At 40.9% G+C, this 26,338-nt stretch overlaps 1 protein-coding gene across 4 annotated transcripts in view; it reads left to right on the forward strand.

Moving 5' to 3' along the window:
- Positions 1-26,338, forward strand: part of LUZP2 (leucine zipper protein 2) — a 287,595-nt gene that overhangs the window by 180,675 nt on the left and 80,582 nt on the right. For all 4 annotated transcript variants that reach the window (XM_053389373.1, XM_053389393.1, XM_053389383.1 and 1 more), the window contains exon 6: positions 23,533-23,595. In XM_053389373.1, the coding sequence (XP_053245348.1) occupies positions 23,533-23,595 (63 nt within the window). The remainder of the gene's footprint in view (positions 1-23,532; positions 23,596-26,338) is intronic.

Below are 26,338 nucleotides of genomic sequence, written 5' to 3' on the forward strand. Positions count from 1 at the left end.
AACTGGATGAAACTGAAGTTGGCTAAGCATAAACGTTAAAAAGGAGAGAGAAAGAAAGGGGAATAGATGCCAGAAGGTCTAATATTACAGTCTTAACAATGTCTGCTCAGAAATAAATCTAACAGAATTCATTTGAGCTTACTCCCTGGTGATGTACTAGTTTAGAAGAAGGTGGTAAGCTTTCTTTTCTTTATTAATTTATAATTTACACAATCTACATAAATATCTTTCCAGTTTTACGTTACCATTTTATCTATCCAAATAATCAATAAGGCAATTCCATATCTCAGAAAACTCAATCTTACACCCTCTTCCTTCCTTCCCTGATACAAATTATGTCCAATGGTACATAACTGCAAATTGTATACACGTCATTAACTATTTCCACTCTGTTGGAATATTCTGGTTCTTCCATCTGGCCCATATGATTTTTGCAACCACTATTAAGATAGAGACCAATGGTTTCAATCTTTAAGCCATTCTTTACCATTAAGGTTAAAAAGGAACAACAACAGGGTTGGTCCATCCAGTTACATCTAAAATACATTGTTCTCCAGTAATTTGCTATGATCAGGCATTCCCACCACATGTGAAGTAAATGCCCATTGCTGTCCTGACAATTCTGACATTTAAAGGGAGTTGTTGGGTAAATATGGGGGTTCAATGCCCAATGCCCTGTGGGTTCAACCTAGACAGCCAATACATTCCAGACTCCAGAAGTCAGCAAAACTGGGCATTTTTTTTAGGCATTGCAAGGCTGGTGCAACATGACATCGTATTTGATGGGTGGCACATCAAGTATGAAAGCAACACAAGTGTTTATACATTTACAAGCAAAGAGAAGAAATGGGACAGTTATTTTCCATATACTTTCTTCTACTAGCTTCTCCTGGTTTAATCACAAGGCACAGAAACTTCCAACTCCCTTACCTTCCCTTGCAACAGTTTCTAATAACAAGCTCCTGCTTACTTGCTACTTTGTCCTTTTTCTCTTGCAAGCGCAACCTTCACTTTCCATTTTATGATTTCAATGAGTTATCCAACTTATTCCCTGTGAATTCTATTTAATCCTGCAGGTGCTAGATGCCATCTTATTAGTAAATTTACACTATACTTCTTTGATGGACCAGCTTACTAAAGATTTATTCACATGGTTCCCCACTTCATTTCAAAATTGCTCTGTAATATCCCAGGATGCCCCTCTTTCCCATCTCGCTCTGCTAACTATTCTTCTCCCTACCTCATATGTACCAGTAACTAGTAATTTTTTGAGACCTTTACTTACATGGGGGGGACATTAAATACAACACCATGACCAATGTTCTTCATTATCATCATACAAGATGTTGATGAACTGACATAATAAAATAATGCTTTTGGCATAGCCTTGAGGCCTCACTAGCAGCAAATCCTGGATTGCTTTATTGAACTGAATTACTTTGAAGATTTCTTAGTTCCTTCAGGAAATCTTTGGGAGCTGTAGTAACCGGTTTAAAAACCAGGCCATCATTTCCATAGTAGCAATGATGACTATGTTTTTTTCAGAAAAGCATTCAGGTCTCTTGGCTGCCTCTATAAAAAACACTGTTCCCTTTTTGGATCAATTATGTCTCTGATGTTATTTTTGCCAAAATGCTGAATGCCAACTTGGCTTGTAAAAAGGGTATTAATATGAAGAAAAGTCTTAAATCTGTTTCCCTCTGTGCCTGGCATATATGCTCAGAGTCTTCTCTAATCACGTATTGTGACAGTCATCTTAAGTGCAACTCCATGCAAAAATAATTCTAGCCATTCTCGCTTCCAGTAAATACATTTTTTTTCTAGAGCATTTGTGCCAAAGTTTTTGTGTGTGATTATATTACCTGCTATAGTCATAGGACATGGAGGCATAGTTTAAACTGGATTTGTGGAAGATAAAACTAAGTTCTGTATTTGTACCACTGGGTATAGAATGGAACGGTTAGATCTAAAGAACCAGGAACAGGGAGAAAAGAGCCACTGGTCCTGTTTCACAAATGTTTGGGTGTAGAGTACTATAATAATGAGAAACATAAGAAGCTACTATATATCAAGCCAATCCTAATCTGGAGATACCAATGATTCAGTCTGGGAGTTTTACATTCAATGCATGCATTCTGTTTCCAAGCTTACAGATATGTAGGAGTAGTTTGTTCCTACTGTATTAAAATATGAAGCTACTTAATTCACGCATTTTAAACTTTATGCAAATTGAAGTGCATTTCAATTTGCTTTCCCTTAGAGAAACTAAGGACGGGGAGCCCAACATCATAGATATATGGGAAGCTGCCTGTTGTAAGGCAGACCAATGGTCTATCTACCTAAGTGTTTCCAGAGTTTCAGGTAGAAATCTCTCCCAGCCCTTCCTGGAGAAGCAGGGATTGACCCTGGGACCTTTTGTATTCAAAGCATTGCTCTACCACAGACCTGTGGTCCTTCCACAGGGAAGATGAAGGGAGGCAATGACCTTAGGAGAGATGGAATTAGAGTGGGACGAATCAGAGTGGAGACTCTGAAGAAACTTCCCAGTGTTTAAGATGATGGCATATATGGTACAAGGCATAGGAAGAGAAGCTGATTAAGGGGAAAGGCGTTGATGAAAGGAAGGTGGGCAAAGTAAGCAGTTGTCTGAAAAGAGCTTGCAGAAACAATGGGTAGTGGAGACAGGGAGTTAAAGAAAGAGGAAATAAAATGCTATGTCCAAAAAACAGGAAGGGCAGAATGTTCTTAATGGGAATGCAGTGGGCAGGTGAAGGAATAAGCAAGCAGAGCAGAGGTTTGCTGGATCAGACTCCAGAACTTGATGGAAAATCTTTTAATTGTGATCCCTGCTGTCACTGAGACATTATGACCTCGTAAACTAAGGGGGCAATGAGAGCCCCAAAGCATTGTGCTAGCTGCGTGGGTTTTTTTAAAACTAATCAGCCAGTTCTTTTGTTCAGGCTTCTAGTTTCCCATAAGGATGATCAAACTCTCTTCTCCCCAATTTGCAAAATTCGTGCACACACAAATGTGTATACAGCTACAAAATTGGTTTTGAAAATCAGATAAGGCCTTTAATTAGTTTGTCTTAACGTCTCAGTGTCTCCCTTCCCTTTTGTACAGTGTCATGCTCCTTGTCTTGGCTATCGTACATCCAGGGCCTTGAGAGATTTCCTGATAAGCACTGATCAAGAGAGGTGGGTGGGAATCAGATTTGATCCACAATGTCATTACTTTCTTTCGCTGCGTCAGTGCTGAAGGCTAATTTGATTGTACTGGTACTGAAAGAAGGAACTTGATAAGCTTGTAATGGTCATTGCAAAGCTTAAGAACATTCTGAACAGAATCAGTAAGGACCAAGTAAAATGTTCAGTTAATCATGTCATATACTTTCCAGGGCCGGGGTCTTCCCCATCCCCCACACAAATAGCTCACATGGGTATTCAGTCTGTATTGGGCCCTATCATGAAGGAGGAAGCCTTAAGTCTTTGACTAGATTGAACTTGGCTGCACCTGCTATTTCTGTAATGAGAAAACGCTCATGAACATCAGCTGACACAACAGGGTCTGAATGAAAGGTCCCTCCTATCCCTCCATGCCAAAGTCCTGAACTAGGTGAGCTATTCTCCTCCTCCCCCAGCTAATCATGATAGCAAACCCTTCACTTAACGGCAAACCACTTGATTAACGTACTGTGTCGTTTGGAAAGTGTTCATGGTTGGAAGAGTTAACCTTTTGTATCACCATTGTATGCTGGCAACTGCTGTCCTCTAAAAAAATATTGATCATAGTTGAATTGTCTCCAGAATAATAATTGCTGTTATGATTTATTTGTTTATTTTGTGCAGCCAAATAAAAAATCAATGGGGGCAGGAGACACATAAGTATACCAAGTCTGTGGTTTAATAATGGATGCCTCCAGTACAAACTGCATCCTACATTTTTATACGCTCAGAAACCCAATTCAGCATGTTTCATTCAAGCTATTTATCAAGCAATGGGCTGAAGTATATGCGTATTGGATGGATAATGCATCAGAAATTGATTCTATATTTATTAAAGATTGTGAATGCACACAAAATAGCCAGTAAGTATAACAGCATCTAGTGTTCTCATAAATCATTGTCATACGGCACAAGAAACAAGAGAGGCTACAAAGTTTTATTCAGGGGGTAGGTACTGAGCTGTGTTGATTATGTTTACAATTTAAACTGTATAGACATACCCTACAACTTTCTGCAGCCAACTGCAAAGCTGTGTAGTGCTTTTTATTTTCCATTGGTTGTGACTGAAAAGTCTAAGAAGGTTTGCTAACACTTTCAAGGCCACACCATACCTAAATTCATCAACAGCTGCCATTCTCCACCTTGCAACATTTTCTCTTAATGAGGAACAAATGCTTTACAATTGCTTGCTCTTTTTAGGGAGCTACAGGGAATTGGTTCACTTACCAGGTCTTTCAGATTTATCCACCAGACTTTTGCTTGCTTTTTTTTTTTAAATTATTCAAAACAGCACCATCCCAGGGAAAATCTAGATTCGTAAAACGTTGGCTAGAACAAGATAATTCCCCCCCCCCAAGCATGAATAGCGACTGTGGCACCACATCTCTCTTCTTCACAGACAAGTGACATTTGATATATTCTTCACAGTTATCTCCCACAAGCTAGCACATTTGCTACAGATCCACACTTCTTTACTCCAGATTGCCTACTGCTAAGAATTCCATGTTCACACTATAATATTTGTGTGGGGGGGGGGGGGGAGAGAATGCAGTTTTCCTTCTGCCAGTGCTTGCCAGGCTATTTGGAGTGCCCTGTGACATCACAGGTTATTAATCCAACATGACTGAGATGGACAAGTGACACAGTCCTCTTTTCTGGTCTTAGCACCTTATTTATTCATTTAAAATTGGGTGGAACTCAAGGGAGTGCTAAGGAAATTGCTTCGTCAGTGCAATCATTTCCATTTGCGTGTCGAGGTCCCCAAGCCACCCCCTAAATGTATCACAATTCACAGAATTTTTGTTAAGGTTTTTGGCATAATTTTGGGAGATCTCCTGCTGCCCCACGCCAAGTTGGGGGTATGCCCAGGGAAAGGAGATGGGAGAGAAGCCGTGTTGTGCTAGTGGAACTTGTTGCACTGACTCCCACTAGTATTCAGTTGAATCTGGCCCATTAAGTTTTCCTGCATCTGACACAAACTCTCATGAAGGTTTATTTTCCCAGTTAGTGGTGGTGAGATGTAAATGCGAGGCAAAGCCTGGCAAACAAAATAAAAGGTATTCAATCTGCTTAGCATTACACCACCATGTTCTGAATGCTACCTCTCTCCCTTCCCTTGAAATAATTTCTCTTTTAGCTCTGCATTTCTGAACCACAACAATGTATCTGCCTTGTTGTTCTGGTTTGTTTGTTTGTTTTAATTAGGGGGAAGGAGCATGGGAGCCCAAAGCTTACTGTGACTCACGCATGCCGCTCTAAACAATTATTTTGTGTGATGTGTGAATGTTACCAGAAAGACAGGGAGAAAGAGAATTGTTTTTTAATTTACTGATAATGCAGCATGAGAGTGATACAAGAATATGAAAATTCCTAGCAGATGTCAATTTGGAAGCAAAAGGTAAAGTATTTGGGGAGTTGCCAATCCATATTTCTATGTACGCTTCTTAAAAATAAAGGAAAATGCAGTCATGGCACAATGAGAAGTTTTCAGTGACCATAATCCTTCTTGTGAGTTGAAGAAAGTTTTATCAATCAGATTAAAAACCCTGAATGTTCAAAACAATCCCTCCTGTTGGAAAAAGAATGGCAGCTGTGGCACATATAAGCAGGCAAGATCTGACCATGGCCTAGTTTTGAGGCAGTGCCAATAACTTTTTTCAGTTTCATGAATGTGAAGTGTGTGCTTTTGACATTTTCAAGGGTGCTTGGATTGATGGTTCCTTCACCTCTCCATTCCCACTCAAAATGTGACATCAAAAACCTTCACGTTTCTGAACGTTCATTGTTCTGTAATAGATCAGATTATACTGAAGATGTTCTAATATGCAAAAATGATCATGTAAATGCAGAACCCAAGAACACCCCCCCCCCGATACAGTGGTACCTCAGGTTACATACGCTTCAGGTTACATACGCTTCAGGTTACAGACTCCGCTAACCCAGAAATAATGCTTCAGGTTAAGAACTTTGCTTCAGGATGAGAACAGAGATCGTGCTCCGGCAGCGGGAGGCCCCATTAGCTAAAGTGGTGCTTCAGGTTAAGAACAGTTTCAGGTCAAGTACGGACCTCCGGAACGAATTAAGTACTTAACATGAGGTACCACTGTATATAGCAGAGAGGGTGTCTATAGTGCAGGATTTGTACATGAGTAGAAATTTTAAGTACAACTGTTCACATTAAAAAGATACTGTTACATCTAAATTGCTCCTCTGATGGTTTTGTGGTCTGTACCAATTTTGCAGCAATCTAAGGTCTGCTACAGCTTACCTTTATCTTATCCTATGAGGTTGTGTGTGATTCGGTTGCTAATAGAATTGTTGAGGATCTAGGCCTTAATTTTTATTACAAGGGTTTTATTTGATCTGTGGGGAAAATCAATGAAAACCAAGTATCCATTTGATTTTGGACGTCTGCAACTCTTATTTTTCTTATTTTCTGGTGGTTCCCGCCCCCCCCCCCCAATAATGTTGTGGAAACACAGGTGAGTGTACTGAAAACAAATGGCACTCCCTCCTTCTTACTCACCCACCCTAACCCACAATAATCTTAAATAGCACCAACCAGTCAAATATGTCTGAGGTGCTTTTCACAAGCACAGATGCCACTGTAGAGAAAATGCTATAAAGAATGGGCGACATCTGGAGTGCGGGCAAAAGCATCAATGCAAGAAGATTTTCATGGTGAGAGGATCCCTCTTCTGATAACAACTTATCCATAGCCTTCTGCAAAACTAGGGGAGGAATCTTTTGTTAAACAGGCTTTTGCTTTAACAAAAGTCTATAGAAGTACTCTATTGACCCGAATATAAGCCGCATCTTTAAAATTGAAGGGGAAAAAAGACAATACCCGAGGAGGAGCGGGGGCTGAGGGAGGCCACGTAGGCAGCACGTTTACTCCACTGCCGGTGGCAACAGCGGTGGGAAGCAGGGCTTCCAGAGGGTCAGCACCACCATGCCCCCCCCGACAAGATGGGCGGAGAGAGGCAGCGGCTGCTGGGACTCACACGCCCCTCGTTGGGCTAAAGCCAGGCAGCACCTGAGAGCCAGTGTGGTGTAGTGGTTAAGAGCGGTAGTCTCGTAATCTGGGGAAGCGGGTTCGTGTCTCTGCTCCTCCACATGCAGCTGCTGGGTGACCTTGGGCCAGTCACACTGCTTTGAAGTCTCTCAGCCCCACTCACCTCACAGAGTGTTTGTTGTGGCGGAGGAGGGGAAAGGAGAATGTTAGCCGCTTTGAGACTCCTGAAGGGGAGTGAAATGCGGGATATCAAATCCAAACTCTTCTTCTTCTTCTTCTTCTTCACCTCGGGCTAGCACCAGTCCCAGCACATCGGCTACATCTCCTGTTCCTCCTCCTAGCAGACCTCCTCACTCTCTTGTCCGCGTTCCTCCCTTCCTTCCTCCTCCTCGCCGCCTTCTGGCTCCCTCCCCTCACTGCAACATCATCTTGGGAGCCGGCCCAGCCAAAACCAAGCAACATCTGGGGACAAGCCCACTCCAAGCCAATTTTTGTAAGGTCGGAAATATAAGCCCCACTTTAACTTTTCATGGTCAAAATTTGGGGGGGAAGTGTGGCTTATATTCGGGCCAATACAGTATTAAAAAGAGATTGGTAGGGCCCTTCTGCTTTCATTTACTGTGGTATAGTTGATGGGTGGGTGAGTGTGTCACATTTTTCAGCACGCTGTCACACAATGTCATCATTATTCAGCTAATATTCTGGAATAATTAGCTGAAAAAATACTTTTATTCTACCACAAGCAATCCATATTTTGGGAAAGATCTGGAATGGATTTATGTCGTCCCCGTTTCTGTGTGGAGGGGTTGATGGCCATGGCTTGGGAGACATTTTGCATTACTTCCCTCTGACAGGGGCGAGCTGTCCATTTGCAAGCTCAGTTCAAAATAAAGATCTGGCAGATAGAGACCAAAGGAGTGTGCTTGACAGCGATCATTAGCTACGGACAGAATTACATCACAATAGCCAGGTTCACCATAGACACGTAATCTCTGATACTCCCACAACATTCCTGAATACTAGGTGTTAAAAAAAGACACACACCCCCAAAAAAGAGTGCTGTGAAAGGGCTCATGCTCATTATTCTGAGATTTACTGGCTGGAGGAACATGACGGTACATAAGGAATATGACTACAGCCATGGATTTTTTCTCAATTCAGGCACAACCCAACATTAGTGTGGAAAGAAAAAACTCCATGCCCACTATGTAATAAGAGTGACATGTGACCACAAGTGGAGACAATCAGCTACAAATTCGCTCTTTGACACACCAGATGAAATGGCAGCTATACCACTATAAGTGGTCAGTGCAGAAAGGAACATAGAGAAAGGTAGCACATGATTTTGCTTTGTAAGGATGGATAGCCATCTGGCAACTCTTGATGTCTGTTTCTAACAAATGCTGTCATGGCTCTGACAAGGATTCAAAATGGGCTTCAAACTTTAAGTGAATTCAAATGTTTGTGTTCAACTGACTAGTAACGTCTTAGGAAGGCTTTTGGGGATCTTCTGTTTCAACAAGCAGTGCTGACTTTTCATCACAGAAATTTATTTTATGAGGTCACTCCAATTAAAAACACATATTTGAGGGAGCCAAACCATGACATAGTGCAAATGTGTGAGCATGAGGACTTCCGGAGTCCTGCTACTGCTGCACCACTGTCAGCTAAATTATGGCTTGACTTTGCATATTGTTCAAACCCAAGCTGGTGGTTTCTTCCAGACAAGCCATGAGCTGTAAATCAATAAAAAACATTAATTACAGCCTATGGTTTGTCTGGAGAAAGTCTTTCTGAAATGTGTCAGATGCCTGCAAGTTGCATCCAGTTCTACCAAAAAAAGTTTTTAAAATTCACTTTCTAAAAAATAATATCTAAACGTTCCTTGCATGAAAGCCCCTGTCTTCTCCAAGATCACTGAAACTCAATCTATGTTTATTTTCCTTCTATAGGGATTGTTTTACATGCATTTGCAAAACCAGCATTTCAGTCGGAATAGTATCTGTACTGCAGTGCTATATGGAGTAGAAGCTGTTCTTAGGAGATGTGTTTTTCATTCCATTTGTCTTGGGGTGTGTGAGTAAACAGCTTTCTCCTAGTGTGATGACACATTATTGCCTAGAAAATTACCTTTTCAAGAAAGGGCAAGATCTGAGCCAGTTCAGTAAAGTTGGGATGAAATGGGAACTTTTTATCTGTGCAAGAAATGAAGATCCTTCGATCACCTAACCTGTTTGCTTTCCTGAAGGGTACAGACTCTTACTGAGGCTGTTATTGTAGTTATTTTCTTTATAAAGTGAAGGAGCATAAAGCAGATGTGGGGGGGGGGGAGAATAGTGAATGGAATAAAATGGAATAAAATAAAATCACATTAAGCTATGTGGGTTTGACTTCAGTGATACAGGCCAGTAATCTCTGAGCTATTTAAATTATATCACTCTTGTAGTTGAAAAGGTTAGCTAATGAATTACTATAAAACTGCTGTAGATTTTTTCAGAAGCACTTTTGCTAGCTCATCATGTTGTGTTAAAACCCAGGTCAGTTTGATCCAGGCTATTGATTATGTGCAAAACGGCTCTCAGATGAAGTGCACACATAGAGATGGTTTCTGCAACTATTCTAGAGGAATGGAGACATAGAGCATTAGCAGAGTTTGCTAGTTTGGTATAACTTGGCCTAGTTGTCACAGTGAGAAGAGATAGCAAGGGACAAATGGTTTTACTTTGTTCTGCTGCCATGGACTGGTCTAGCCTCATTGACTTAAAGTCTGCACCTACTGTCAGAAGATATAAAAGTCTGTACCTACTGTCAGAAGATACTATTCCGCTCATATACGGATTACCAAAATATGGGAATCTATTCTTGCTCAGAGAACTTTAAAGATTCTCTAAGCAAGAGTGGAAACCGTATGTTTTGTAATATAGACCAAGTTAAAGTTGAGAGTGAGGTTTGGATTGTCTGTGACTGACCCCAAAGGAGGATGGGTGACCAATCAGATTGATGGAATCTGAGGGTCTTTTGAAGACTGGTGGATTTTCCAGGTGGCATGACTGATGTTCCTGCCAAGGCCCTAGTTTCACTACGGAATAGTGAGATGCAGGGGGCCAATAAACAAGAGCTGTTTGAAAAATCGCTGTGTTGTCTGATATGTTCACCCACAACTTAACAGATTATATCTCTCAGCCTCTATGACATCCTTGGTGAATCGGCCAGCAGAGCTGCTTAGAGTAGTAAACTGGCTAGTCCAGTCGAGTGTTATTTACAAGGATGCATATCTTAGATCCATCCTCCCATTGGCTACCACATCCCACACAGCAAACGTTTTCCCTCAAGGCAGCCAGGGGGAGTGTCATTCTTGACCTCTTTGGTTTATAGTGAGATGACAGAAACAAAGTATTTGCTTCCTTCCATATGGCTCTTTGTTCAATTAAAATTACAGTCCTTTCTGGGGTGTTTTAGCTCTGTCTCAGTACTAATTGGTGCCCAGGACTTCAATTAAAAGATAATTTAAGTTAAAAAGCACTCTTCATGCCTGTGTAGAAACTCATTTTGCATTCTGAACTGCATCGGAATTGTTGAGGTTGTAATACTGCTTCGTATTTGAGTTCAGCTTTAGAAGAAGGAGGAGGAGGAGAAGAAGGAGAAGGAGAAGGAGAAGGAGGAGAAGGATAAAATTTTATTTATATCCTGCCCTCTCCAGCCAAAGCCGGGCTCAGAGCGGCTAACAACAGTAAAAATAGCACAGTTTACATAAAATCACAGTCAATTAATTGAAATACATTCTAAAATCAATTCATGTGCTCTGGTTTGTATGTCTATGCCAGGAAATGTGAAACTTGGCAGCATTTCTGGCTGTTTGCATGACCATCTACATGCATTAGGCCTGTTAAAATATAGGAGAGCAGCCACTACTTGCCTCCTGACCTTAATTCAGGGACATTCAGGAAGAATCTCCAATGTCTTGCCTGGTTTTATGGAGTCCCTTGTGTACCTTTTCCTTGACTGAGACCTAGTATCTGGGTAAGTTGCTGCTTCTGCTGTCTTTTCACTTTCTGGTGATATCTGCAATAGTCTTCTCTTCCCTTTCTGTGCTCAACATATACGTGACATTAATCATGTACTTTTGTCATGAGTACAACCCCTTTCCTTTCAGAAATTGCCAGCAAGGGGCCCCTGCTCTGAATTGAGACCCTGTTATTATAGTAATATTATATATTTATTTATACCCTGCCTCTTTCTCTGATAGATACTCAAGGTGGCTTACAGAGAAAAATAAAAACAGCTAAAAACATGGGGGGTTAAAAAACAACAACAATTAAACATATACAGGCATACTATTAAAACTATACAAATAATTGCAATAAAAACAGCACGGCACCATCTCTTTCATTAAAAGAAATCAGTTCCCCAAAAGCCTGTTGGAATAAGAAAGTGTTCACCTGCTAGTGGAAGGACTAACTTCTAGCCAGTCTAACTTTTCTAGGGAGATGGTTTCAGAGTCTCAATGCACACCCTGATAGTGTCAAAAGTACACAGCTGGACTCAGCCACCTCATGGCATTTCCCAGTGCCAGACTCCATGGGCACATGCAATAGATTACAAAATATGCATTGGGGCAATTTTGGAACAGAAAGCTCACTAGCACGATTGCCTGCATTTATGTGGGGGGTGCGGTGGGGAACCAACTTACAAATTATATTAATGGGAGGGCAACCTATTGCCATTTTCATTCCAAGAATCTTGGTAATCTGTTCCTGTTTCTTGTACCTATACCTATTCTCTTTCCACAAGGGTATATTTAAGACAATGGTCACAATACAAATGTTTACTAACCTGCCAGAACTTAATGCACTATTCTACAGTCTGTAGAAGAAAGATAAAAGATGTGGAGCTAAATAGTGGTACTCTGCCTCCTCCCACGCTTGTTCAATGCAGCAGCAGTGTTGTTTGGAAGCCAGGAATTCAATAACGCATTTGATATTTAGATTACACCCCCCTTTTTTTCTTTGCATATATAGCTTCAGGATGTTGCTCATTTCATTTTTATCAGTTTGCCTTTGGTGGTGCTGTCAGTTCACAGTAATGGACTTTTTAAGCCCAATCTGCAGCCTGCGGAGGTCAAACACTTCTGCACCATTTCTCAAATAAATGGAAAGATGGTGCTGCAGGCTGACATATCTCTGAAAAGGTGCTCTGTTTTTACTGAATCTTGCAAGCAGCACTGGAAGCTCCCAATCACTCCCTTCAGAAGAAAGGATCAAAGAATCACCAGGCTTCCTCACTACACAATCCTGCATAGTGCAAGCAATTACCCTACATCTCAGAATCAAATACTGTAAAATGGGATTCTCTGTTTAAATCCATTGCTTTGCTTTAATTAGAAATGCTTCCTACGTGAATGGAATCATTAAGTGAACATGCTTTTCTAGAACAAGTTTGAGGTAAACGGTGTAGAAATAAATTGAAGGGTTTTGGGGGGAGGTTGTGGAAAAGAGCTATCTGAACAGTCATAGATACCTCCCAACGAACAGGTGAACACCCAGCAAAGAAGCAAAAAGGAGTGTCCAAATTCTGATTCCTTTTGTGGACAATCCAAAGGTCTGGATGGGGGTGAGCCCACAAGGGCCAGAGATGAGTTCATGGTAGGTCATAGCAGGGCCAGAGGCAGGAATGTAGTCAGGTCAGGCAGACAACCAGGTTCCCAAAGGCCACAGTCAAGGGGAAGGGAAGGGAGAGACAAAGTCTCTAGAGTAGGTGCTCTGAATAGCTGAGGATTTTGTAATGGCTTTTAGTCAAACACAATAAATGATTGCTTGGTTGAATAGCTGGTGAAGGAACCAAAACTGAGGCAGTGGTTATATAAAACCAGTCCTGCCCCAGTTGCCTCTGCAGAAACCTGGTCTGGCTGGTCTCACAGATTTGGAAGGGCTAAAATGAATTGAGTCGCAATAAGGAATTCAAGTTGGGGCTGAACTAGGCCACTTTTATTTAGACATTAAATTAAAACCAGCAGAAGAGGTTGACTATGGAGCAGGAGATAACTGAACTGAGTAACTATAGCCCCTGGATGAACCAGCCTTGCCTACGGAATTGGGCATGGCTCCCTTGTTGTTGTTTAGTCGTTTAGTCCACCTCAGGTGGATAAGGAAGTCTGACCTCCTGACCCAGTGAAAAAAATCCAGAAGATTAACCTATTTAACAACACAGCAGATCAAGCATTCCTAGGGTTGCCATACGTCTGGGTGGAAATGGCTGTAATGTCTGAAAATCCGTCTGCATGTCAGAAGGGGTAGGTTCTGGCAATTTCCCTTTAAAAACGCTCAACACCCCCCCCCCCGAACCTTGGCCAAACCCTTTCCCCTCAGACTTTTGCATCCTGATTCTCACTTTTTAAAATATGAAAACCCTAAGCACTCCATCCTGCTATTCAGTGTGAAGTAGGCAAAAAAACAAAACAATCTGCAATCCAAAATACGGATAGGAGAAAAAAATCCTATATGGCCCCCTAGTGGGAACCCTGAAGCACACTGGGAGACAGAAAGGGAGGCTGCTGCAGCAAACGGAGAGGCTGGAGAGAAGGCAGATTGTTCCTTAAGTACGGATCAAGTCTTGCCTGCCTCCTTGGACTACCTTAGGAATGTACCAATTGGCACCAAGGATTTTCCCGCTCTGCCTCTCTCGCTCCAATGGCACGCAAAGGCACCTGGCCATCTTGGCACCATCTAGGCTGTTTGGCTAAATGTTCTTGCTGGGGCGGGCTAGGGGAAAATCTATGTGAAACAAATTTCCCTAATTTAAATTTACAAACAAAAATTTGAATTTATATTCTCCTGAATTTGGAGGACCAATCTACTGAAAGAAGTGAAATAATTTTCACAGAGGAAAAAAAAGGCCACTCTAAAGGAAAAAGTAATTGCATGGAGAAATATCCCAGGAATAACTACACACACACACACACACACACCCCTACACCTGCTCTAGTCCCTGGCATCCTCTTTCCCCAGTTTCTTTGCTCTGCAGACACCTTTACATCTCAGTCCATTGTCAACATTCCCCACATCTCATTGGGTTCCTACATACGTCACTTTTATCTATCATTCTTTTTCCAGGGTGGGTCACCTCTGGACCTCCATATGTTGTTGAACTCAACTCTAATCAGCCTCAGGCAGCATGTCTAATGGTCAGGGATGATGGCAGTTGTACTCCAACATCTGGAGGGCCACAGGTGTTGCCACACCTGTTTCCTTCCTTCCTTCCTCCCTTCCTCCCTTCCTCCCTTCCTTCCTTCCTTCCTTCCTTCCTTTTCTAATCCAGTTAATTTATCATATGTCTATCATGTTAGGAGCCAAATAAGAAGAGGGCATTGGAGTGTGTATGTGCATGTGTGAACACACATGTATGTATTATAGACTGATTTTGAATGATGTTCTCTCTCTGAGGTTGTGGCTCCTCCACTCACACACATTCATTATTGTCTCTTATGCGTTATTCTTGTTTATAAAAGTTATCATCCATTTCTCTGGCTGAAGTGCCCCCCCTCCACTTCATTTAGATTCCTTATAGTAAGCTTCATGAAAGTCAATTTATCTTTCTCTTGTATGATTGAAGGGCTGGGCAACCCTTCCTGGATTTTAGAAAATTCACCATTTCATGTCATATAAAGCAAACTCCTACTCTGCTGAAAAGCAATTTGCATAACTCACAATACCAACGCTGCTAACGAAAACATAGTAGGATGTTTATTTGCCCTTCACTGCTGTTTCCTCCCCACGCACCCTCCCCTGTGCTATCAAACCTCTGTAAAGAGCCATCATTTAACAGGAAATGGGAAATAGCTCATTTTGGCAATCAGCCCTGTCATCGTCCAGAGAAACACAATGCAGTTTTTTGTTGTTGTTTTGTTTTGGGGAGGAGAAATGATTCCTATATAAAATGTCCTGAAGATGGGCTCGGCATAGTTTGATTTACTCTATTCATTAAGGGAAAGCAGACTCAAATTTATCTTGATCAAAACAAATAACGCCTTCCAGAAAGTGGGTAAAATGTCTAGATTGGCATTGATTGTGGGAAATAATTTTCTGAAAGAGAATGTGATTCTCCTTGCATAAACAAACACTATGCCCCCACTTCTTAATATCCGGGAGAAGACACTGGTTAATTTGTAGTGAGCCTTCCTGCATAATGGTGTTGTTTTTTCTCCCACTGAACAGTACGTTGCTTGCTATTTAATATTAGATATTAACTGTATGGTTAAAACTAGGGCCTAGTAACACTTCTTTTGGTTGGAGCTACTTTCATTCAACTCTCATGCAGCAGTGCCAACTATTTGTGACAGAAACTTTCAAAACGTCACAGAGTCTAGTTTGCTCATGTAAACATGAGCAAACTGTTACAACAAGAAAAAGCTAAGCATCAAATCTGCAACCTCCATCCTGGCATGTTACAGTTCAGAAAGAGCCATGTCATTTGCTGATGCTTTATATGGGAATAGGTTCTGGTGTATTATTATAGAAATGATGGCATTTGACACATTGAAGGGGAAGCACAACCAATCAGTGGAGCTCTTCATGTTTAGCATAAAGATGTGAATTGGTTCACTTACTGAATTAGATGATACTGATGAACACCAGTGGGACAATCTCACAGGTTTTAATTAGGGTTTTCTTCTGCTGTGGACCCTAATGCTTGCCATGGTCCCACATGGCCCTTCCCTTCTGTCTTGCTAGGTGTTTATACCAGATTTAAATATTGTTAATGAGTTAATAAAGGAAATACAGTCACACATTAATATGGTCACCAAGATTTTGCATGTTTTGCTTATGGTTCCTATCAGTTGGGATGCTGAAATTACTAGGAAGTGAAGCAAGCAATAATGTCATAGACCAAGAACAGATATTAGTTATTAAATGTGCTTAATGAGAAGAGGATGCAAACACTTCACTGCTCTTGTATATTACCCAAATTACCTTGGTGATTCATTTATTTTGGATTTAATGAGACATTTTCACTAAATCTAAGGGCTATGTTTAGTGTTAACAATTACTGTATATTAAATAAAAAGTGGTTATTAAAAATAAACCCCTGGCTATTTGAGCAGTTGTGTTTCATATGCTTAACTTGGTGGTTAAGTATAAAATATATTTTCTATTAATATAAAAAGCATTGAATGAATGCCTTCGTAATGTCTGGACCTGGTTACTGTGTGGATTATTGCACTGTGAATGGGGATGTTTTTAAAGACAATTCAAGTAGCCTACAGATGAGGAAAATAATAAAGTTGCATCTCCAGAAAGGGTGGATGATCAGAATCCTATTAAAGTGGTGTTTCTGCTCTACCTTCCAGTAGTTTTGCATGCAGATAAGTGTTGTGGTCCCTAGTAGGCTTTGACCTGAGATACCTTGCAGGCAGTCTGTGATAGCATTTGCTAAGTGAATGTGCACATATCCCATAATAATGTCTTATACTTGTCATAAATAAGACATATAGTTGTGGGAGGGAGGAAACTCATGACTGATGTGTTGAGTATAACATTTGGATTGGGGCTCAGAGAACATCCACTTCCTTTTTCCTTAACTGATCACTGTATTGTGTGACTTGTCCAGGACAATTGCTTTCTTTAAACTTATTCCTAGACAGTGAGACAGCAAATGCCTTCAGAAAAAGATCACAGGTGCCTCGTTGCAATCTTTGTCCAAGCCTGACTGAAGGTTTAAGATCATTCATCAGTGCAGAAATCAAATCCAGGCTTAAGTAAATTTTGCTTGACCAAACCGTCAGGGCTCTCACTCACATGATGATTCTGTAGGTCAGTGGGCAGCTGGCTATATCATGTAATGTGGTAAATTTAAACAATGACAGAGGTTTGAATAAAGCAGGGATGAAGAACACTGAAAGGAAAAAGTGACAATTTTAAAAAATGTCAGAGGTTTGAGGGAGCATGCAAAGGGTGACACTGAGTGGCAGGGAGTGGAAGTTTAAAACAAGGCTTGTGTACAGCAAGAAGGGAACTTGGAAAGGCTCTGTTGTGTTAGCTTCTTGGTGTTAGCTTCTGTGTTGTGCCCATCATGAGTCTTGAAGATAGGGCAGGTTAGAAGTGCAAAACAGTAGTTGAAATAATAAAATGAAGAATAGTGAAAAATAAGCTGGACAGTTTCTTCCTCTGAATTATCATGATCATCAACCTATTATTATGAATACAATGTTATAATTAGTTGAACAGCCAGATTATTTGCCCAACCTGAACACAGGTTAAATGTGCTTTGCAAACTGCAAGAGAAGGAATATCATCAGTATTAATCAAGATGCAAAACAATGCAATGTGGTCAGAGCTCAGTAACACCAAATAACACTCCAACTATAAACAACAATGTTCATTTGCTCTTCGCAACAGGTTCCCGTGAGTGCCCTTGATAAATTTAACCTGTCATCTTGTGAGGTTTGTTGAGTATTGCTTTAATAAGTAAATATGACATCATTATTCATCATGCTGTCAGCAAGCTTCTACACTGATCACTGGTATACCTGTGCCATGGCGATGGGCAAGGAAGGAGGTTAACTGTCCAAAATGTCTCTTAAAAAGAAAAAGAAAAAGCATTCAGGCAAATTAAGTTTTTAATCAAAATTGCTCATGCATGAGTCATTCCCAAAGTGTACCTGAGGATCTTAGAAATTCCATAGCTCAGAGGTAAAGCTTTGCATGCAGAAGGTTCTAAGTTCAATCTCTGTTATTTCCAGTTTATTTATTTATTTCTATTCAGCATTTCCTGAAGGAGCTCAATGTGGTGGCATACACAGTTTTCACCCTCCTCATTTCCCCCCTCACAGCAACTCTGTGACGCAGGTTCATCTAAGAGACAGTGACTGGACCAAAGTCATCCAATTAGCTTCATGACTAAGTGGGGATTTGAACCCTGGTCTCTTAGGTCCTAGTCCAATGTTCTAACTAGACCTCAGGTAAGAACTTTGAGAGCTGCCAGCAATACTGGGACAGCTAGACAAATAGTGTGACAATTGTGGGATGTGATCCACAAGTCAAGTACAACATTCTTTGTTTTCCTAGAGTGGACATGCGGGGGAATGTTTGGTCCAGCCAGTCAAAAACTTTCTGTTTCTTCCTGGCTGGGACATACTTCCTTTGCATGTGACCAGAGGTGGGCGTGACCTTACCTGCCCAGGTAACAAAAGGGCAAGTCATACAGCACACTCTCCCCTCTCTTTGATTTCCTCTCTTTGACTTCCTCTGTCGTTGGAGCAGCTTTTTTTAGCTAGAAATGCTCTGTTGACTTTCAGCCAACAGAGGACACTGGGATTATCCCCATATGGGATAGATCAACACGTATGTAACTAAGTCTGCCTTCAGGGATCCAACTGTGAACTGATGGTGTGAGTAAACTTCTTTTACATACTTAACACAAGATTGTGGCGTGTTTATTCTTTTTAAGAGGGATTAAAAGAGAACATACCAGGAACATACAATTTAATACTGAATTGTATGATAGTGAGAGGATTAAGCAAGACTGCAACCAGCTGTCTGCTGTGCATTTGAAAGGGGAATATAAAACTTTGCTAAGTTATAGAACTTGCTAGCGCAAGTTAGGAAGGATATTAATAAACAAAATATCCTCTCCTGCCTCCCTGAACATTCCCACAACAATGTGACCTGGGATAAGGCAGTTTCCTGTTTTTATATAGACACTACTAAACTTAAGAACATATGAAGGCCCTGCTGGATCGGGGCAATGGCTTATCTAGTCCAGCTTTCTGTTCTCACAGTGGCCAACCAGATGCGTGTGGGAAACCTGCAAGGATGATTCAGGCATAAGAGCACTTTTCCCTCCTGTGATTTCCAGCAACTGGTATTCAGGAGCATTGCTGCTACAAATGTGGAGGGCCTAGTGTAGCTATTGTGGCTAGTACCCATCAATAGACCTCAATGATTTGGTCTGCTCCTCTTTCAAGGCCATTGGCGGGCATCACCACCTTCTATGGGAGTGAGTTCCATAACTAGGGCCCTGCATAAAGGTGTCAGTGTTGGTGAATGTTAAGATAAAGGTGTTATGGACACTTCCCACTCTCTGTTTGGTACTAAGGCGGAAGCCATGAAATTGAGTTAACACAAGTACCTTTGAAGAAGGAGCTATCCTTTTTTGCAGGTTCAAAGCATGATTCCCTCAGCAGCGATGGCAGGGACCTTGTGGGTTGCACTTGCTTGTAGTGTGGAGTGGGCTGGTGGTACAAGAAGCTGTTGCAAACGTTTGTGAAGTGTAACAACTGGGATATGCACTCTGTGTAGATTCAATGTCCCTCCTCCATAATCACCTCCAGAGGTATCATAGCCAAATGAGCAATGCATTAGCACAGTAATTATCACTGAATTTAGCACCTCCTGCTTTAACAGTGAATAGAAGTTACCTTCAAACTCATTCTTAATTTGAGGTGAAGAGTGTGATGTTCTTGCCTTAGGCTTACCATGTCCTTCCCAGATTTCTTTCTGTTCACTGTGAAAATGCAGCCAGCTTTCAGTATTCCTCTCAAGCTTTCTTTCGGATTGGTTTATAATTAATCGAGTTATCCTTCGGAGCGCTGTGATGCCCTTGACCTCCTCTTCTCTGGCCTGACTAGATCGAACTGTAGTTCAGAGTCTCTGCATTTGTCTTTGGAAAGAAAATCACTTTTTGTGCCAGATTTCCCACTGTCTCCTGCCTGGATACTTTGCTCTGGGTTTACGATATTGAACACCGGGCCAGAGGAAAAAATCCAGATAAAGTTATAAAGATGTAAGCTCCCCAAAGCTGAAGTGCATTGCTGCTGCTTTGAGGCTCCCCTGCTCTATGCAAAAAATTGTAGAATCAATCCATAAGTATATTTAAAAACTGCCCTTGGCACAGCATAAGACTCAGCAGGTGTAAAATAACCTAAGGATGGCTTAGACCAATTGGCTCTTGGCATCAAGAACAAAAGGGACAGTGTAGACTATAGCTGTGAAATGCCAGCTCAGACATGTACCCTTGTTGAGGACAAAGTCAATTAATGCATGGCAGAAAATCCTTAGTCTCTTCCACTTTGTGCTGATTGACTGGCTTTGCATAGGTGCTCCAAAGAAATGAGGAGATGTGCTGAAAGTGTGAATTCTGAGTTCTCTGTAGAATAATATTGTAGTTCCTCTTCATTGCCTCATAGTGCCACAAACACCTGCATCAAGCAGCTTGAAGCGATTTATCATTGCAGAAGGAGCCACTTTCAGTGGGTAATAGACAGGAACAAGTTAAAATGTGTGTGAAACAAGATGCTGCATGCTGTCATTACCCAGGAATTGTGCAAAGGACACATGAGGGATTTCAAATGTAAACAGTGAATGGGAATTATTTTTTGCATCAGTCTTAGCAAGCAGATTTCATCCAATAAAACTAAGAAATGTCTTATTTACAACTCAAACTTTCAGAGTTTCCATTAGAATGCAGACTTAAATCTGGCTTGATGTACTGAATTCAATTAATATTCTGTTTCAATTGATAACATGTTTCCCATGCATAATTTTAGAGGATGCTATTACTAGTTAGAAATAAATTTGCATTACTACTGCAGTGTGCTTATCTAAAAGAATCAAATGCATAGGGCTTCGTTTCCATATCATTTATAGCTGGTTGTCACTGAAAGACTTCACATATTTCATTTTTGAAATATGTTTTGATGTGGATTTCCTAGGCACTGCATGCTGCAGTGTGGAAAGTAATGGGATGGCATTTAACAGAAATTAATCAAAGAGAAATGCTCTAGCCCTTTTCTTTTCTTTTCATTTTTCCTGAGAGTTATTGCATCAAGGTGAAGGATATTCCTCTGATACTCCTCCTACTGGTTGTGACAAGCAGAAAGCTTTCTTCTGCCTCCTCTCCAGGAAGAGGGGCAATCCCTCTCCCCAGACTGACCTTGTCTGTAGTTAATAGAATCACAGAATCATAGAATTGTAGAGTTGGAAGAGACCCCAAGGGTCATCTAGTCCAACCCCTTGCAATGCAGGAATCTCAACTAAAGCATCTAAGACAGATGGCCATCCAAACTCTGTTTTAAAACCTACAAGGAAGGAGAGTCTACCACCAAGGAAGGTGTCCATTCCACTTTTGGACAGCTCTTACTGTCAGAAAGTTCTTCCTGATGTTTAATCTCTGCATAGTCAGATTACTTCCCACCTCAGCCAACTGGAGTTCATTTGACTTATTAAATGGTCCTTCCCACTAATAAAATGGAGCTATTGAATTTGGGAGCAAAATCGCAAGCCACTCCTCCTTAGGCACTCCTAAGTGCCAGTGTGGTGTAGTGGTTAAGAGATGTAGTCTCGTAATCTGGTGTACCAGGTTCGCGTCCCCGCTCCTCCACATGCAGCTGCTGGGTGACCTTGGGCCAGTCACACTCCTCTGAAGTCTCTCAGCCTCACTCACCTCACAGAGTGTTTGTTGTGGGGGAGGAAGGGAAAGGAGAATGTTAGCCTCTTTGAGACTCCTTCGGGTAGTGATAAAGCGGGATATCAAATCCAAACTACTACTACTACTACTCTTCTTCTTCTTCTTCTTCTTCTTCTTCTTCTTCTTCTTCTTCTTCTTTTGAGAGGTTCCTGAAGACCCCTAGCCTACATCTTCCTTGTGATACAATCATCTAGTTTTGATTGTCTTATCTAGTGTGAAAAGCTTTCCAGACCAACATTTTTTTTAATTGTAAAGATTATGCACCAATTTCATGGTGATTTCCCCAAATAATTAACTCACAAGACCTAAACAGATGTTGCATCCAAGTGAATGTACTGAATCGTGATGACCTTCTTTTTTTTTAAGGGGAAATATATATATACACCTCAGGAGGGGTAGAGAAACAACAGTAGAAGAGAGAGTGCTTAATCCTTTACTTATATGCCTCTTCATATCCCGTGACATCCACTTTGCCCATGTTGGGTTGCTGCCAAAACATGTTTCAGTACCCTTTGCAGGGCAAAGCAACACAGTGATGAGTCTTCTCCCTGCTGTTTCTCTGTTCAGAATCATTCCTTCCCAAAGTGGCGTTTTATAGAAAAGAAATAGGGCCTCCAGGGCTCGAGACAATGGTTCCTGAGCTTTATTTGACTCTGTAAGTAAGTGCTATAGTATTATTACACTTGCTGTATAAAAGCCAGAAATGGGAAATTGCCTGAAAGCAATTTTTGCAGTCTGCCTCTCACTTTACTCTACAGGATCATCCTGTATCCAGAACATCTGCACTGCTTGTCAATGTCGTAAATGTTGTTAATATATTAAAAATGTGGTATTAATTATGCAAGCTCTCCTCGATTGGAGTAGCATGGTGTTTAAAAAAACATAAGATCCATTAGAAACCACTTTAGCTTTTTCATGAGGCTTCTTAATATCCCACATGTAATGAAATATAGATAGTAATGGGTTTCTGTGCAATAATGAGGGCAGAAAATGGAGGTGGGGGAAGAGTGAAAAGACTTGGTACAGCTTTTGTTGCAAAGTATCTGGGAAATTTTTCACATACACTAGAATGTGTGGCTAGTTTGGTGCCTGCACAGAAGCAAAGATAGTCTTCTGGTCCGCTTCACTGTATTCTTAGCATGACGATGAATGGAATTAAAATAGACTCAGTCTCTCTGTTTACAGAATCTGTATATTAAATCAGCTACCAAGTAACAAGACTGTGGGGGCAGTTCTTAAATTGCTTGAACAGTATTTGCAGGTCCCACGTGGTTTCCTATCCAGTCAAATTTGAAGCGTGGTGACTTGTGACAAGGATGCTTCACATGATTATGCCCTGTGCCAATGCAGCTTCCACTTGAGCTAGTGACGTTTATGTGTGAAGACATCGGGGGAGTTCAGACAAGCCCCTTCATGTGCTGAAAATGCACTAAAACTAGGGACAAAGTCCATACATAGCAAAAACTAGAATTGCTTCATTTAAGTCAACAGTGGGTGAAAGTGTCTTTCCATAACTTATCACCCTTTCTAGCCCATATTGTTGGCTAGTCCAAACAAATACTTTCCACCTTGATTGACAGTCTATTTTTGAAAACTTAAGTGTGCTTTTCTGTCTCCTCAAATGATTATTTAAAAGTAAATTCCACAGGCATCTAGGAAAGAGAAAATGCTACTTGTGCTATTTATATATTTATTTTCATTCTTAATGTATTTTTGTCCTCACTGCTATCCTAAATATATTTACGTATACCATGCTAAAATATTTAGATGATTTCTTAATAATTTAATGCATGCTCGTGATATATATCTATATATTTATTCTTCTCCCTTTAGAATAAAAGCCTGAAAAATAAACTCCTTTCTGGAAGCAAGCTTTGTGGCATTCATGCTGAAGAGGTGAGTAGGATTTGTTTTGTTCTGACCCCAGCAAGCCCAATGGAGGAAATGATTTATTGGTGAAGCCTGTTGCAAATCAGGGGCGGATTTAGGGATGTGCAAGGGTGAGCACTCATTGGGTGCTGAGCCTAGGGGGTGTCATCTCAAAGTCCAGTAAGTGAGGTGCTGGGCTTTGGAAAGGAGGTAAGAGACTCTGACAGGGTCCTAGAGTCCACCATCCTCCTTCCCAAAACCTAGTTAGCACTTTCCCAGATTTGAAAAAAAGATGGGAGGGCTGTGGGACCCTGCTGAGCTCTCGTGCCTCCTTCCCAAAGCCAGGTGCCTCCTTACCCACCTTGGGGAGGGCAGTCCAAGGACAAATCGGTGGAGGCACTTTTTGGCCTTGGACAGGGAACAATAATACCCAAGTCTGCCACTGCATAAATTTATTTCAGGAATAAAGAAAAAATTCTGTGCAAGTGTCAAGACAATCCTGTGCACAAAAGTGTCTGGTTACCTGCAGTAGATTCTTACATGTTCATTCATAATGCAAATACGTGTCCAAGAATAAGAGTCTTGAAGTCATTTGTGCAGTCAATCATAAACATTCTGCTATTTCATCTGCTTTAAGGGGGAAATGGATAGAAAATATTGTGAATAAATCAATATAATAAAACTCCTAAGCAATGTTTCAAATCTAATAAAAAGCCCAACCACTGTATCAAAAACCTTGCAATGTTAATGATGCATCTGAGTCAGCACCTGTGATCTGGGCTCATAGTTTAGGCATTTCAGAGTGTCACAAAGCAGCAGTTCATGCAAGGAGGAAGTGGCGGTGGTGCCCATAAGTGGCAGCAGTACTGCTGGTCATTAGGATGGTGACAAGGCATGGTGTTGGCAAGGTTGAGGAGCTCCAAGTTGGTGCCTCACAGGTCCATACCATAGACTGAGCCATTTCAAGTACAGATGTGTGACTTTCCTCATGTTCACATCTGATTGGCTTAGAAGATAGACTGATGGGGGGATGACCTCAAAATGGCCCACCTTATTTTCTGAGAAGTTGTCCTCCCGCCTATCAATTCACAACCCCTGTCTTCTGACTTAAGTTACAGATATCCCACCTAATATTTCTACTGGACTGGGGCTGATTCATGTCTAAGCACCACAATCTGCTGCCAGCGTGTTTAGTTTGACCCTCATTCCAGATGTTTCTGAGATCAGGAGCGATACAATGTTAAAGCATGATAAAAAAGTACTGTGCTGAAAATGGTTGATTTCAGCAGAATCAAAATGTGCAGAAGGTTGTTTGAAATCTGTCACCTCCTCTATTGTGCAAACAGATAATTTTATACTTTTCACAGGGTGAGAAGTAGAACATTTCTTTAAAATCTTAATTTCTGCTTTCCCAGCATAATAACATGTTTGGCTATGGTAAAGTGTGAATCTCTTTGCAATCACAATGCAGAGACAAAAGGGGCAGACCCTTTCTACCATCAAAATATATTTGTGCCACATTTTAACACAAATAGGATTGTGCTTGTTTTGTGGTAGCTACAGTACATTTCTGGTGAGCCATCCCCTCATTCTGTTGCCATAGCAGGATCATGCAAAGCTATCACACTTGCTATCATACTTGAAAGAAGAATGACTGCTGGCAGAATAATAGCTTTGGCACCTACGCTGTTCCTCAGGAGTAGAATTCTTGATGAACCCAAACAGTGCCATGCGTTTTGTACCCTGTCAGGTACAACAGAATGGGTTGGGAGATTGGTGGCTGTCGTGCTAATAAATGGATGAATTGATTGATTAAGCAATTTAATTTTTTTTTAGCATATCTTAGTACAGCTGATTAGGAGGAATATTTAATGAACATTTTTCTTTCTTCAAGGCTCTAAAAAGACAATGCTGCACTGAGAAATTAATATCAAAACACAATGCTTTAAAAAAAGGAAGAGAAGGTTCAGGGGGTGTTAACAGCAATGCAATCAACAAACGTGATTGCCATTTCACAGAGGACAACTGTAATTAAATCCAAATTATTAAATTTGTGATCACTCTCCTGTTCATGTGGCACACTTATTAGATAAATTACATTTGCGGAAATCATTGGTGAAGGCAATTCAGCCTAGTTTACATGATCAGGTTTGCACTAATTTTAAGCAGACCGTTATCCATGTTTGAATTTAAAAAATCCAGATTACGCCCCTAGTCAAAACCCATTATGAATGTAAAATGGAATAAGTCCATGTCTTTTCTGACTCACCTGATCTTCCTTGCTTCTTTTAAGTGCAGGTTATTCAAGTCTGTTCATTCCTTTTGTACTCTTGCACCTTTTATTTTTGCTTTTAAGTATAATAGAATGAACACCACAAACTGTTAATATATATTTTAATGCACATAATATATATATATTTTAGATTGTTGGTAAGTATATAGCTGATCTGTCCATGAATGATGACATACCAAGGGACCAGAAATAACCCTTTGGTATAGGAAGAGCTATCTGTTTCACCCCAATACACTACTAGGGAGGAAAGAAAGACACAGAAGCAGGTGACAGAAAATAAGAGCGAAAAGGAGGTAACCCTGCCTGTTTTTTGGCTGTGTTCCTTCTCACTGCCTGTGTGCAGCCCCTAACAGATTACTCTTGGGGAAATGCAGTCCTTGACAGACACAAGGCCCACCTAGGCAACTGGAAAATGTACTCTCTTATCTTCCCATATTGCACTGAGAGCCACACACAAAAGCCAGAAGATAAGAGGTG

Source organism: Podarcis raffonei, chromosome 1, assembly GCF_027172205.1.
Source record: "Podarcis raffonei isolate rPodRaf1 chromosome 1, rPodRaf1.pri, whole genome shotgun sequence".
Classification (NCBI taxonomy): Eukaryota; Metazoa; Chordata; class Lepidosauria; order Squamata; family Lacertidae; genus Podarcis; species Podarcis raffonei.